Below are 13487 nucleotides of genomic sequence, written 5' to 3' on the forward strand. Positions count from 1 at the left end.
ACTGGAAAAATCACTTTATCTGACTTCAAATTATACTACAGAGCTATGGTAACCAAAACAGCATGGTACTGGCATAAAAACAGACACACAGACCAATGGAACAGAATAGAGAACCCAGAAACAAATCTATACATCTGCAGTAGAAACTCATTTTAAACTCATTTAAAACAATGGTGCCGGCCGGGCGCGGTGGCTCAAGCCTGTAATCCCAGCACTTTGGAGGCCGAGGCGGGCGGATCACGAGGTCAGGAGATCGAGACCCTCCTGGCTAACACGGTGAAACCCCGTCTCTACTAAAAATACAAAAAACTAGCCGGCGCGGTGGCGGGCGCCTGTAGTCCCAGCTACTCGGAGCTGAGGCGGGAGAATGGCGGGAACCGGGAGGCGGAGCTTGCAGTGAGCCGAGATCGCGCCACTGCACTCCAGCCTGGGCGACACAGCGAGACTCCGTCTCAAAAAAAAAAAAAAAAAAAAAAAAAAAAAAAACAATGGTGCCAAGAACATACACTGGAGAAAGCATAGTCTCTTCAATAAATGGCACTGGGAAAATTAGATAGCCATATGCAGAAGAATAAAACTAGACCCCTCTTTCTTGCCATATACAAAAATCAAATCAAAATAAATTATGTACTTCAATCTAAGACCTCAAACTGTGAAACTAATAGAAGAAAACACTGGGGAAACTTTCTAGGACATTGTTCTGGGCAAATATTTATTGAGTAATATCCACAGGCACAGGCAACCAAAGCAAAAATACATAAATGAGATCATATCAAGTTAAAAAGCTTTTGCACAACAAAGGAAACAGTCAACAAAGTGAAGACACAATGCACAGAATGGGAGAAAATATCTGCTATCCATCTGACAAGGGATTAATAACTAGAATATATAAGGAGCTCAAACAACTCAATAGGAAAACAATCAAGTAATCTGATTAAAAATGGGCAAAAGATGTGAAAAGACATTTCTCAAAAGAAGACATACAAATGGCAAACAGACATATGGAAAGGTGTTCAACATCACCGATCATCAGAGAAATGCAAATCAAAACTACAATGAGATATCATTTAGCCCCAGTTAAAATAGCTCTTATCCAAAAGACAGGCAATAACGAATGCTGGCAAAGATGTGGAGAAAAGGGAACCCTCATACACTGTTGGTAGGAACCCTCATACATTGTTGGTGGGAATGTAAATTAGTACAACTACTATAAGAACAGTTGGGAGGATCCTCAAAAAACTAAAAATAGAACTACCATATGATCCAGCAATCTGCTGTTACATACCAAAAGAAAAGAAATCAGCATATTGAAGAGATATCTGCACTCCCGTGTTTACAGAAGTACTATTCACAGTAGCCAAGATTTGGAAGCAACCTAAGTGTCCATCAACAGACAAATTGATAAAGAAACTGTGGTACATATACACAACGGAGTACTATTCAGACAAAAAAGAATGAAATCCTGTCATTTGCAACAATATGGATGAAGCTGGAGGACATTGTGTTAAGTGAAATAAGACATGCACACAAAGACAAACTGCGCATTCTCACTTACTTGTACTAAAAATTAAAATAATTGAACTCATGGAGATAGAGAGTAGAATGGTGGTTATCAGAAGCTAGGAAGGATAGTCGTGGGGGGTATGATAATGGGTACGAAAATATAGTTAGAATGAATAAGATCTAGTATTTAATAGCTAACAGGGTGACTACAGCAACAATAATTTATTGTACATTTTTAAATAACTAAAAGAGTAAAATTGCACTGTCTGAGACACAAAGAAAGAATAAATGCTGGCCGGGCGCAGTGGCTCAAGCCTGTAATCCCAGCACTTTGGGAGGCCGAGACGGGTGGATCACGAGGTCAGGAGATCGAGACCATCCTGGTCTACACGGTGAAACCCCGTCTCTACTAAAAAATACAAAAAACTAGCCGGGTGAGGTGGCAGGCGCCTGTAGTCCCAGCTACTTGGGAGGCTGAGGCAGGAGAATGGCGTAAACCCAGGAGGCGGAGCTTGCAGTGAGCCGAGATCGCGCCACTGCACTCCAGCCTGGGCGACAGAGCTAGACTCCGTCTCAAAAAAAAAAAAAAAAAAAAAAGAAAGAATAAATGCTTTAGGTGATGGATAACCCATTACCCTCATGTGATTATTAAGCATTATATGCCTGTATCAAAATATTTCATGTATCCCATAAATACGCACATCTACTGTGTATCCACAAAAAAATAAAAATAAAAAAAAAAGTACATGAAAATTTTCAATCATAAGGCAAATGTCATCTGTATTCTACAGATCTATAGAGGAGAAAACTCATACAAAAAAACCATGTGATTCACCCAAGGTCACACAAGAAGCAATCAGAGGAGTAAGGAATTAATCCTATCTGATTCCAAACACTCAGATTCCCCTTTTCCCCCTCATGGCACAGACAAGTTCTGTCTCCCCTGCTGCCCTCTCTTCAGGGTTTTCTGACATGGAAAGGTTCTCCAGTAATGGCTCTTCTATCCCTGCTGGCCTAGGCCCTCACCTACTCACAGCCACTTGGAGTTAACCAAGTAGGGCAAACATAGTAGATGATACCTGGTTTGCTAGCAGTAAAAATGTCCACATTGGAGGAAATGGAGGAGATGGGACTAGAAACCACAATGACAGCATACGGCACACTGCTGGACCAATATCCTACGGAGAAAGGTTGAAGTATAGAGAGACTGGCAAGGCACTGTGCAGATCTCTAATTTCGAACCTTTATTCTTTCTATCATTACTGACTCCCTGCACTGAGCACTGAGTCTTCTTGTGTATGCAGAATTCTTTCTTTCTTTCCTGTTTTTTTTTTTCAAGAGACAAGATCTCACTCTGTAACCCAGGCTGGAGTGCAGTGATACAATCATAGCTCACTGCAGCCTCGACCTCCTAGGCTCAAGCAATCCTTCTGCCTTAGCCCTGCCCGCAAGTAGCTAGAACTGTAGATGCATGCCACTACACCCAGCTAATTTAAAACAAAAATTTTTTTAGAGTTGGGGTCTCACTATGTTGCCTAGGCTGGTCTCAAATTCTGGGCTCAAGTGAGCCTCCTGCTTTGGCCTCCAGAGTAGCTGGGATTACCAGTGCAAGCCACCACTCCCCCTATGTATACATATTTCATCTTCACCTTTGGAGTTTAGGTTATATTAGATTGGTCACAGGGCCTGTGTGTGGCCCTGGAGTTTCCTTAATAGAGCATACAGAGTTCTGACTATCTGCACCCAGTCCATACCAAGGCCTTTCTTTAAAAGGTCTCTATCAGGGCCAGGAAAGACAGTGATTTTCGCGGAGGAAATAAGAAGCTGTCCATCTTTTTTTTCTAATGCCAAGCAAAATCCTTTCTGTTAGCCCAAATTCACAGATTCCTTTCCCATCATCAAGAACCTGCAATCCAAAGGTAGAGGGTGAGTGGCGGAGGCAAGCCACTGAAGTGGGCAGGCAGCCCTAAAACTAAGAGGCCTAAACATCTCAGCAGCCCCAGGTTTTGTTTCCAGTTCAATTTCTTCTGCCCATAACATTCTGTTTGGTATGCTCATCTGTCTGACACACTGTTAATTAAGTAGCCATGCTAATTGATTTTATTATTGGATCATACAGAACAAGGCTTTCCCATGAGTTTGTATCTATTTCAGTATATGATGGTAATAACTATCTCATGAAAACTATTAGTAGAACATTATTTCCAGTACTTTGAGTTCATTTTGGAAACTGTGATTAATCAGGATCCTATACCCTGTGGAAATAGGAAACAGGCCCATTATCCCAATGAAAAGGTCCATTTGTAAGCAAGAACGTGGGCACTTTCTAACACGTGTGCCTCTGTTATACTCTTGTTTCTCAGCTCCATGATTCTGGGGCTGGGGGGACTCTACAAGCACACTTCCCCTTTGCTGTCTGGCTCTGTGTCACACCAGCAGGGTGCTAGAGGGATCCTGCAATGCTGGAGCAGGGAGGTAGGACCTGCTCAGTCCTGTTCCTGTCAGTGTCCCTCCAGGTAGGTGCAGCAGCTCGTCCCAGAACCACCTCACCCCACCTCCTGAGAGGTACCTGCACTGGCAGGGCAGTGCCCTCTCCTCCAGGTTGGGTTCTGGCTCTGAGTCCCCCCTTGTGCTTCTGGGTTGTGATAAGCCCAGCTTCTTCCTTGTGCTCTCCCAACCCTGAGAATGGTGGCTGTTTCCTGTGCCCCCGGCCCATGTTCTCTGTTGATTTATTCTGTCCTCCAATATCCATCATATTGATTTCTTTTATGAAATTGGCTGTTGAAATAACTTATGTAGTTTCTACTTTGCTGACAGAACCTAATACAGCACATTTGAGAGCCACGATTTCATTCATAACAGTGGTTAAACGGGAAGATTCTGAAATCAGTCACATCTGAGTGGGAATCTCAATTCATCTCTGTAGTGCCTGGTAACTTTGGAAAATTTAATTCACTTCTCTAGGTCTCATTTTTCTCAATCACTTCCATTTACACAATTAATAAATATTGAGCACCTACTAAGTACCAGGTACTATGCTAAGCACAGAGATACAATGATATACAAAACAAATTCCCTAACCTCCCAGAACTTCCTGTCATGTGAATTAAATGAGAGAACTCAGTAAGGGAGTTAACACAGTGCCAGGCACATGTCATCAGCCTTCCTCTCCATCCCATGACAGGAGAGCAAATACAAATGGGTCTTTAAAAAGGAAGTGTTTCCGTAGCTAAGTCTCTTCAGAAGATAAGATGGGTCTTTCCCCCAAAAAGGCTGAAGGTCTCTGTCTACAAAAAACCAAGGATTCATTGTGTGCCCTGCTATTCCTTCTGTTCAGAGCAGAGAAGTAATGGCTCTGTGGCAGCAACTCATTCAGAGGGAAATGAAACAAAGCAGCCCTAGAGAGGGAGCACTACAACGTGACATTTGAAATAAATGCTGGAAAAACAGGTACCTGTGATACTGAGGAAAGAAAGGGCAACAGAAGAGGTATTGCAGGCCAGGACTGGGATCCAGAATGACCACAGAGTGTGAGTGAAAGAAGATACCGGAAAGCTGCTATGCTAACCTCGGTCACAGTGACAGTCGTGTGTGTGTGTGTGTGTGTGTGTGTGTGTGAGAGATGGGGTATCTGTCATCCTGGCTGGAGTGCAGTGGCATGATCAGAGCTCACTGTAGCCTTGACCTCCTGGGCTCAAACGATCCTCCTAGTAGCTGGGACTACAGACATGCGCCACTAGATAATTTTTAAACTTTTTGTAGAGACCAGCCTGGGCAACATAGAGAGACCCTGTCTCTACAAAAAGGATCCTCCTGCCTCAGCCTCCCAACGTGTTGGGATTACAGACATAAGCCACCGGACCCGGCCCACAATGACAGTCTTTTTACCGAAAAGACTATATACGTGTGCGTGTGTGTGTGTTTCAGGACTTACTTTATACTTTCTACAGCAAGATTATATGCCTAGAAAGGCCAGGGAGGTAGTATAATGGAAAAGAGAGATTCTAGATGACATTCAAGCCTGAATCTAAAGGTTGTGGGCAAGAAAAGGCTGAAAAGAAATACATCCAATCTTCACATTTTGACACACTCCTTCCACTGTCTAGACATCAGGCATATTGTGTCAAGGATGGCCAATGTTCTCATTAGCACGGAAGTGTTTCTGTAAGACTTCTGGGTAGTTAAATTATTGAAAACCATATCTTAACACATTGATAACCTATAAATGCAAACTCAATTCCTCGTCCTCACTGTTTTACACATTTTTGACATTATTATGAACGTCAAAAGTCATAATGGAGAAAAACAACCATAGGAAATTATTATTAGAAGGTTTATTCCACATCCTTGCTCTGGGGCCTCATTATAAATAATTTACTGTCACGTAAGGAATTTAGAGTTCCAGAAGGCATGAAAAGCCTGGAGAGAGTTTTATTCATAAATAAATGCCAACATTTAAACAATAAAGACAGTGTCAAAGTCGAGAACTATTGAAATGAACAATATACACTGCCTGGATGATTTATTATGGTTGTGTTTATAGTCCAAATGGGAAGATAATTCAATTCCACCTGGAGAGTCATTATATGGCCAAGCCCAAGAGAAGTACTTTGGATAAGAGGTGATATTTCTATTTTTCCATTTCAAGCAAATTATTATTTCTGTATTGAGGACATCACCCAGGCAATTCCTTTCATGACATGTAGCACACTTGAGCAATTAAAAACATTTATAAGGTAAAAGAAGGGACAAATGCCAAATTCAGAATGACCCATGGCACACTGAAGAACCCCCAGAGAACACTGATGTCTCAGACATAAGGCAAAATAATCCCTTCTGCTCAACAAAACTTAAATGAGCAGTGAGTACGCATCACAACAAGAACATTATTACCCAGCAGAAGCAATCTGCTGAATACAGATTTCATCTCCAAAAATGCCTCCTAACAGGAGATGGGAGCAAATAGGTACCTCCTGATGGGATGGAGAACTATCCCTTGGCAAAATGTGGCATATGGTCATACTCCCCCTTATTCCTCAACCACATACTTCAATCATGGAGCACAAGAACATGTTTATCATATATTCTTGGGTGTGGCAGACACGCGCCTGAGTGTGGAGGCATTCTGTCAGAACAGCCTCCAGGATTCCTGGGCTTACATACCATCCAGACCATTGTGATGACTATAGTTTCTTTTCCCCAGAATGCTCAGAGATGTGTGATTTGGAGTTGTTAGCATCCGCTTGGTAGTTGGGGTTTGCAGGCTTGGTGTAGATCGAATTACATTAGGTTTCTTTGCAGGATGGATCTCTGATGGGGGGAAAAAGGTTTCTCAATTCAGAACATGATATTAAAAATCTATGCGCACTTACATTGGCTAATAGGCACACATCTTATTACTTAATGAGCTGAGAGTCAGTTCCTCCTGAGCCAGCCAAGGACTTGCATAATGAGTCAGCTTCAAGTGGTGTTGCCATGGCTTTGCTTATCAAGTAAGCTGGTTTTTCCCCTGCTGGCTGGAGCTCTGAGCCTCAGGTTGTGAATACAAGCAAAAACAAAACAAAAAGCCACTTCAGAAGGTCACATACAACATGTGATTTACTAAGGGAATAAGGCATCTGACTCCTCAAGATATTAGACATCAAAAGGTTATCTGGAGAGGTAGCCTTGGGGCGAGGAGGGTAAAACACCTCTGTGCTCTGTCAAACCAGGCACCATGTCAGGTATGTGAGCTTTCTGAAAAACAGGATTCCTCCTCTGGCTCTGTAACCAGACAGAGTATGGGACCAGGATCAATTACTCGCAGCCTAGAACATTTTGAAACCTGAAACCAAAGTCCAATAGTCAAGAGGTAGATGAAATGCTTTATCTAAGGATATATCACAAAACTATAATGTGCATGTGGTATATGCATGTTTAACAAAAGTATATTGTTGTTAGCCATACAGCCCAGAACTACTGGCTCTTATTGTAGATGGACCGAAGTTGTAACACTGTAGGAACTGGATTTAAGAACCTCAGTTTACTACTAAAGCTGAGCAGCCTTTTTCTAAAGCTTAACCAGCTCACGGATTCTCAGAGTCATCATGCAGCTGGCCAACTATACACAAGCCATCCTGCCTTCTCACCCTTTTACTGAAGGTAAGGGCTGAGATATCGCCCTTATTTACTGGAATTTAGGAAAAGCCGTTGGAATTGTTAGAATTACTACATCTCTGGTCAAAGTCCCCACATTTGCCAAAATTTAGAAATGGCTTAAATACTGCCACCCAAAAAAGTGATTTTTTTTTTTCTCCAACATGACATGACAAGTTTGCCAGCCTTGCGTTTCATTTAACCACCACAGCCTATGCTCCATCCACACCAGACAAGCTGCTTTCAAGTCCTTGGACTCAGTGAAGCCTTTGTTCATCTGGTTCTCTTGGCCTTATGAGGGAGGAGAATATGCTTTTCCTATTTTTCTTTTTTTTTTTTTTTGAGACGGAGTCTTGCTCTGTCGCCCAGGCTGGAGTGCAGTGGCTGGATCTCAGCTCACTGCAAGCTCCGCCTCCCGCATTTATGCCATTCTCCTGCCTCAGCCTCCCGAGTAGCTGGGACTACAGGCGCCCGCCACATCGCCCAGCTAGTTTTTAGTATTTTTTAGTAGAGACAGGGTTTCACCGGGTTAGCCAGGATGGTCTCGATCGCCTGACCTCGTGATCCGCCCAACTCGGCCTCCCAAAGTGCTGGGATTATGGGCTTGAGCCACCGCGCCTGTATCTATTTGAATTCTAAATATCTTTTAAGTCTGAAATTAACTATTACTTTCTTCAGGTAGGCTGCCCTAACACTCATTAGAAAAAATTCCTTCGTTGGCCAGGTGCAGTGGCTCACACCCGTAATACCAGTACTTTGGGAGGCCAAGGCAGGCAGACTGCATGAGTCCAGAGGTTCGAGACCAGCCTGAGCAACATGGTGAAACCCCATCTCTACAAAAATTTTTAAAAATTAGCCAAGTGTGGTGCACACCTGTAGTCCCAGTCATTCAGGAGGCTGAAGTGGGAGGATCACCTGAGCCTGAGAGGTGGGCGCTGCAATGAGCCGAGATAGAGACATTGTACTCCAGCCTGGGTGACAGAGTGAGACTCTATCTCAAATAAAAAAAAAAAGAAAAAAGAAAAAAATAAAAAACAGTCCTTCCTCCAAGTGCCCAACACATATTACCTGTAATTCTTTTATAGGATCTAATCCTTTGTTTTATTGTTCTTACCTGCTTGCTTTCCCCACTACACTAAGAATTTTGAGGGCAAGGTCTTACCCATCTTGGTGTTCCCCAAATCACTTAGTACAGTGTTTTCAACATATAAATACTCATAAATATATTGTGTAGGGATGTGGTTCAGCTAGTAAGAACAGCACAGTGTGAGCCTATCTGGCAGATATAGAGACCAATTTGCCCATAGTAGGAGCACACAATTATTCATGGAAAGGCTAATAATGTTACATTCTTTTTTCTTTTGTCTTTTTTTTTTTTTTTTTTGAGACAGGGTCTCAACTGGTCGCTTGGGCTAGAGTGTGGTGGCACAATCTCAACTCACTGCAACCTCTGCCTCCTGGGCTCAAGCGATTGATCCTCCCACCTCAGCCTCCTGAGTAGTTGGGACCACAGGCATGTACCACCATACCTGCCTAATATTTGTATTTTTGGTAGAGACAGGGTTTTGCTATGTTGCCCAGGCTCAAACTCTTGGAATCAAGGAATCTGCCTGCCTCTCAAAGTGCTGGGATTACAGGCATGAGCCACCACGCCTGGCCTATTCTATTTTTTTGTGATCAGAAACTTTCCCATGCAAGGTGGGAAGGGGCATCTAGGAGTCAGTTCTGCCAGGGAATACAGACAGCACTCTTCAAGGACATTACCACCATTACCTAGGTCATGCCTACAATAACCATGTGACATTTTCAAGGGATATCAAAACAACTCTTTAACCCCTGAAAAATAAAGCAAGAAATGGCTGGGTGCGGTGGCTCATGCCTGTAATCCCAGCACATTGGGAGGCTGAGGCGGGTGGATCATGAGGTCAGGAGATCAAGACCATCCTAACAAGGTAAAACCTCGTCTCTACTAAAAATACAAAAATTAGCTGGGCCTGGTGGTGGGTGCCTGTAGTCCCAGCTATTCAGGAGGCTGAGGCAGCAGAATGGCATGAACCCGGGAGGTGGAGCTTGCAGTGAGCTGAGATTGCACCACTGCACTCCAGCCTGGGCAACAGGGCGAAATTCCGTCTCAAAAAAAAAAAAAAAAAAAAAGAAAGAAAGAAAGCAAGAAATAAGATAGTAGAGTAATATCAAAGAAGAAGCTTTGAGCCTCTGACTCCTGGAACATTCGGTTAAGGACTAGATAATATACCAAATTCAACTGATTTTTAAAAGAGTTGATGTCTGCAGTCTGAACATTTCATAATTATAAATCTTTCTGTCAAAGCAATTCTGAGTACATATTTCACTTTACTGAAAAAGAACTATGAGAAGCACAAAAACATGCCATTCTTGCTTCTAGGTATGTGGAAAACCATTATTTTGTAAGTTATTTCTCTTAAAACTTTGTTTAAACAAAGAGATTATTGCATAGTAATTTTTTATACTATTCTTAATTGTGATATTTCAACATAAAAATGGAGCCATCATCTTTGGAGGTTGCCAAGTCAGATGGCATGATAAAAACCAGAAAGCAATACAAATGCCTCCCCTTCAAAGTCGCCTTAAGCACACCAAACTATAAATATTTTAGGCTTGGCGCAGTGGCTCACATCTGTAATCCCAGCACTTTGAGAAGTCAAGGCAGGAAGATCGCTTGAGGCCAGGAGTTTGAGACTAGCCTGGGCAACATAGCAAGACCCTGTCTCTACAAAAAACAAATAAAACAAAAAATTAAAACCTATAATTAGTTTAAGTTAAGTTATAAACCAGTTTGATCTCATTTTAATAAGTAAATAAATTATTTAAAAAGAGGTGAGGTGAGTTAGAAACAGGGGAAGGATCTGAAGAAGAATATTAAGACTATTCATCGTAAGTACTAATTGAATGCTTTTTATTTTCTTTTTCACTTAATCTGTATTTATGAATGAATATACATTACATTTTTATTTGATGGCTTTTTGGAAAAAGTAAACATATACCATAACTCTGTGTGTGTGTGTGTGTGTGTTGTGTGTGTTGGTAATAAAAGTTTCTGAAACAAAATAAACTGACTATATAGATAAAGGTATCCAATTTCAGCTATTTAAAGGGCCTGAATTAGTTTAGGTATGTCCATTTAGAACGGCCAAATACCTATAATATTCAGAAATTGCTCTTTGAGGTTTTCCTCTATTAGAAAATACCCACCTAAATACCCAATGATACATGCCAAAGGTTTCCTAGTGCTTTTGCTTTTCAGTGGACTTCCGGATAGTTCAGCATGTCTGTCTGCATCTGAGGAGAGAAAGAAACATGGAGATAACCAATGAAACAGATTTCTCTAGCCAGACTACACGCACCACAGAAATAAAGGTACAAGTGGAAAACAGTACAAAATAGCCACCAGATTCCTACATAATTTCCTCTTGGGCTTGAGAAAATGGTTTCTAGTTCTGGTTCCCAATTTCTAAATGGGATTTACATAAAATGACATGTAATTTTTAGTAGTAGTATTTTGAGACGGAGTCTCGCTCTGTCACCCAGCCTGGAGTGCAATAGCGTGGTCTCAGCTCACTGCAACCTCCACCTCCCGGGTTCAAGCAATTCTCCTGCCTCAGCCTCTTGAGTAGCTGGGATTACAGGTAAGCACCACCATGCGGGGCTAATTTTTGTGTTTTTAGTAGAGACAGGGTTTCACCATGTTGGTCAGGCTGGTCTCGAACTTCTAACCTTGTGATCTGCCCACCTGCTCACGCCTGTAATCCCAGCACCTCGGGAGGCCAAGGCGGGTGGATCACTTGAGGTTGGGAGTTCGAGATCAGCCTGACCAACATGGCGAAACCCCATCGCTACTAAAACACAAAATTAGCTGGATATGGTGGCGCATGCCTGTAATCCCAGCTACTTGGGAGGCTGAGGCAGAAGAATTGCTTGAACCCAGGAGGTGGACGTTGCGGTGAGCCAAGATCGCGCCACTGCCTCCAGCCTGGGCAACAAGAGCGAAACTCCATCTCAATAATAATAATAATAACAATTTACATGCAAGAGATACAGACAGCACTCTTCAACGACATTACCACCATTATCTAGGTCATGCCTACAATAATCACGTGATGTTTCCATGGGCTACCAAAACAACTCATTAACCCCTGAGAAATAAAGCAAAAGAAAAAAAGGTACCAGAGCAATATAGAAAACACGCACTTTAAAGCCCCACATGGGTATAACTAATGCACATCCAACACACTCATGCTTTTTCATTGCATGTGCCCATCTCAGAAATATGCTTCATTTCCAGCCACGGCATTTCTGTATTATAGTAGAAATAATGGCTGTAAAGTGCAAGGTGCAATCGGTCTTAATGTAAGATTGATTTGACATGGAAGATAAATGACAGCTGCTAAAGGCAACAAACTTGGCCATCTCTGACCTAGGTGGGCCATACTTGGCCATCCCATCCCCATGTGAAGGCTTAACTCATCTTGGCGAAACTCAATTGTTAGACTAGGGATTTGCAAGAGTAATAATGGGCCATTTGGTTTTATCACTGGTTTTCTACCCCGATCAAGCTATGTCATTGGTGCTGAGATTTAAAAGGCTACCTGTGTGCAGAGTATTTCATCCAACAGTTAGAATAATAAGAAACTGTGAGGATGGGTATTAGCTAATCAAAGTTTTCATGATGCTCGTTATACCCAATTGTAAGACATTTTCAGACAAAGAAAAATAAAGCATACAATACAACCATTCTGTGTTTTAATTAATTGTCATTTGGAAGAGCAGATGTGCAAGACAAAGGGACAAAATGTGTATTGAAATACTTTAATATTGTCATAAATATTAACAGAATCACTTTAACTTGTTTGATTCTACTATGGTTATGCCTTTTCCCCACCTTCAAATATTTGACCAAAAATGTCCTACAGGTTTTCTGATTTACTGAAGAATTTTTCCTTTTGTAAACAGAGACATTTCTGGGCATACACATAGGGAATTTCCTTTGATATCCATAGGAATTATTTGCTCTACTAGAGTTAAAATATGCAAGTCTGGAACTTCAAATAATTTTAAATAAAAATTAAGTTTTTATGAGCCCTTTCACAAAACAAACTGTTTGGAAAATTATTAAACAGAAGATGGCAAAAGAGCATTTTTTAAAAATTCCCGTTGTGGTTAAAAAAAAAACACAATGAGATACCATCTCACACTAGTGAGAATGGCTATCATTAAAAAGTCAAAAAATAACAGATGATGGCAGAGAAAACAGAGGTTGCGGAGAAAAAGAAATGCTATACACGGTTGATGGGAGTGTAAATTAGTTCAACCATGTGGAAAACAGTGTGGTGATTCCTCAAAGAGCTGGAAACAGAACTATCACCCAACCCAAAGGAATATAAATCATTCTATCATAAAGACACATGCATGTATATTTTCATTGCAACACTACTCACAATAGTGAAGACATGGAATCAACCTAAATATCCATCAATGATAGACTGAATAAAGAAAATGTGGTACACGTACACCATGGAACACTATGCAGCCAGAAAAAAAGAATGATATCATGTCCTTTGCAGGAACATGGATGGAGCTGGAGGTCACTATCCTTAGCAAACTAATACAGTAACAGAAAACCAAATACTGCATGCTCGCACTTATAAGTCGGAGCTAAATGATGAGAACTCATGGACGCACAGAGGGGAGCAACAGACACTGGGGCCTATTGGAGGGTGGAGGGTGAGAGGAGGAAGAGGATCAGGAAGAATAACTAATGGGTACTAGGCTTAATAATTGGATGACAAAATAACCTGTACAACAAACCCCCT

General features: G+C 41.7%; 1 protein-coding gene across 10 annotated transcripts in view; it reads right to left on the reverse strand.

Annotated features, from left to right (window-relative positions):
* The window catches only part of MTA3 (metastasis associated 1 family member 3), a 193920-nt gene that overhangs the window by 24799 nt on the left and 155634 nt on the right, over window positions 1–13487 (reverse strand). For all 10 annotated transcript variants that reach the window (XR_004428358.1, XR_004428357.1, XR_004428356.1 and 7 more), the window contains exons 15-16: window positions 10870–10956; window positions 6667–6813 (exon numbers count right to left, since the gene is read on the reverse strand). Coding sequence is in view for 7 of the 10 variants with exons in the window: in XM_033175888.1 (XP_033031779.1) it covers window positions 6667–6813; window positions 10870–10956 (234 nt within the window). In the remaining 3 variants the exon portion in view is untranslated. The remainder of the gene's footprint in view (window positions 1–6666; window positions 6814–10869; window positions 10957–13487) is intronic.

This window comes from Trachypithecus francoisi, unplaced genomic scaffold (genome assembly GCF_009764315.1).
Source record: "Trachypithecus francoisi isolate TF-2019V2 unplaced genomic scaffold, Tfra_2.0 Lachesis_group17, whole genome shotgun sequence".
NCBI lineage: Eukaryota > Metazoa > Chordata > Mammalia > Primates > Cercopithecidae > Trachypithecus > Trachypithecus francoisi.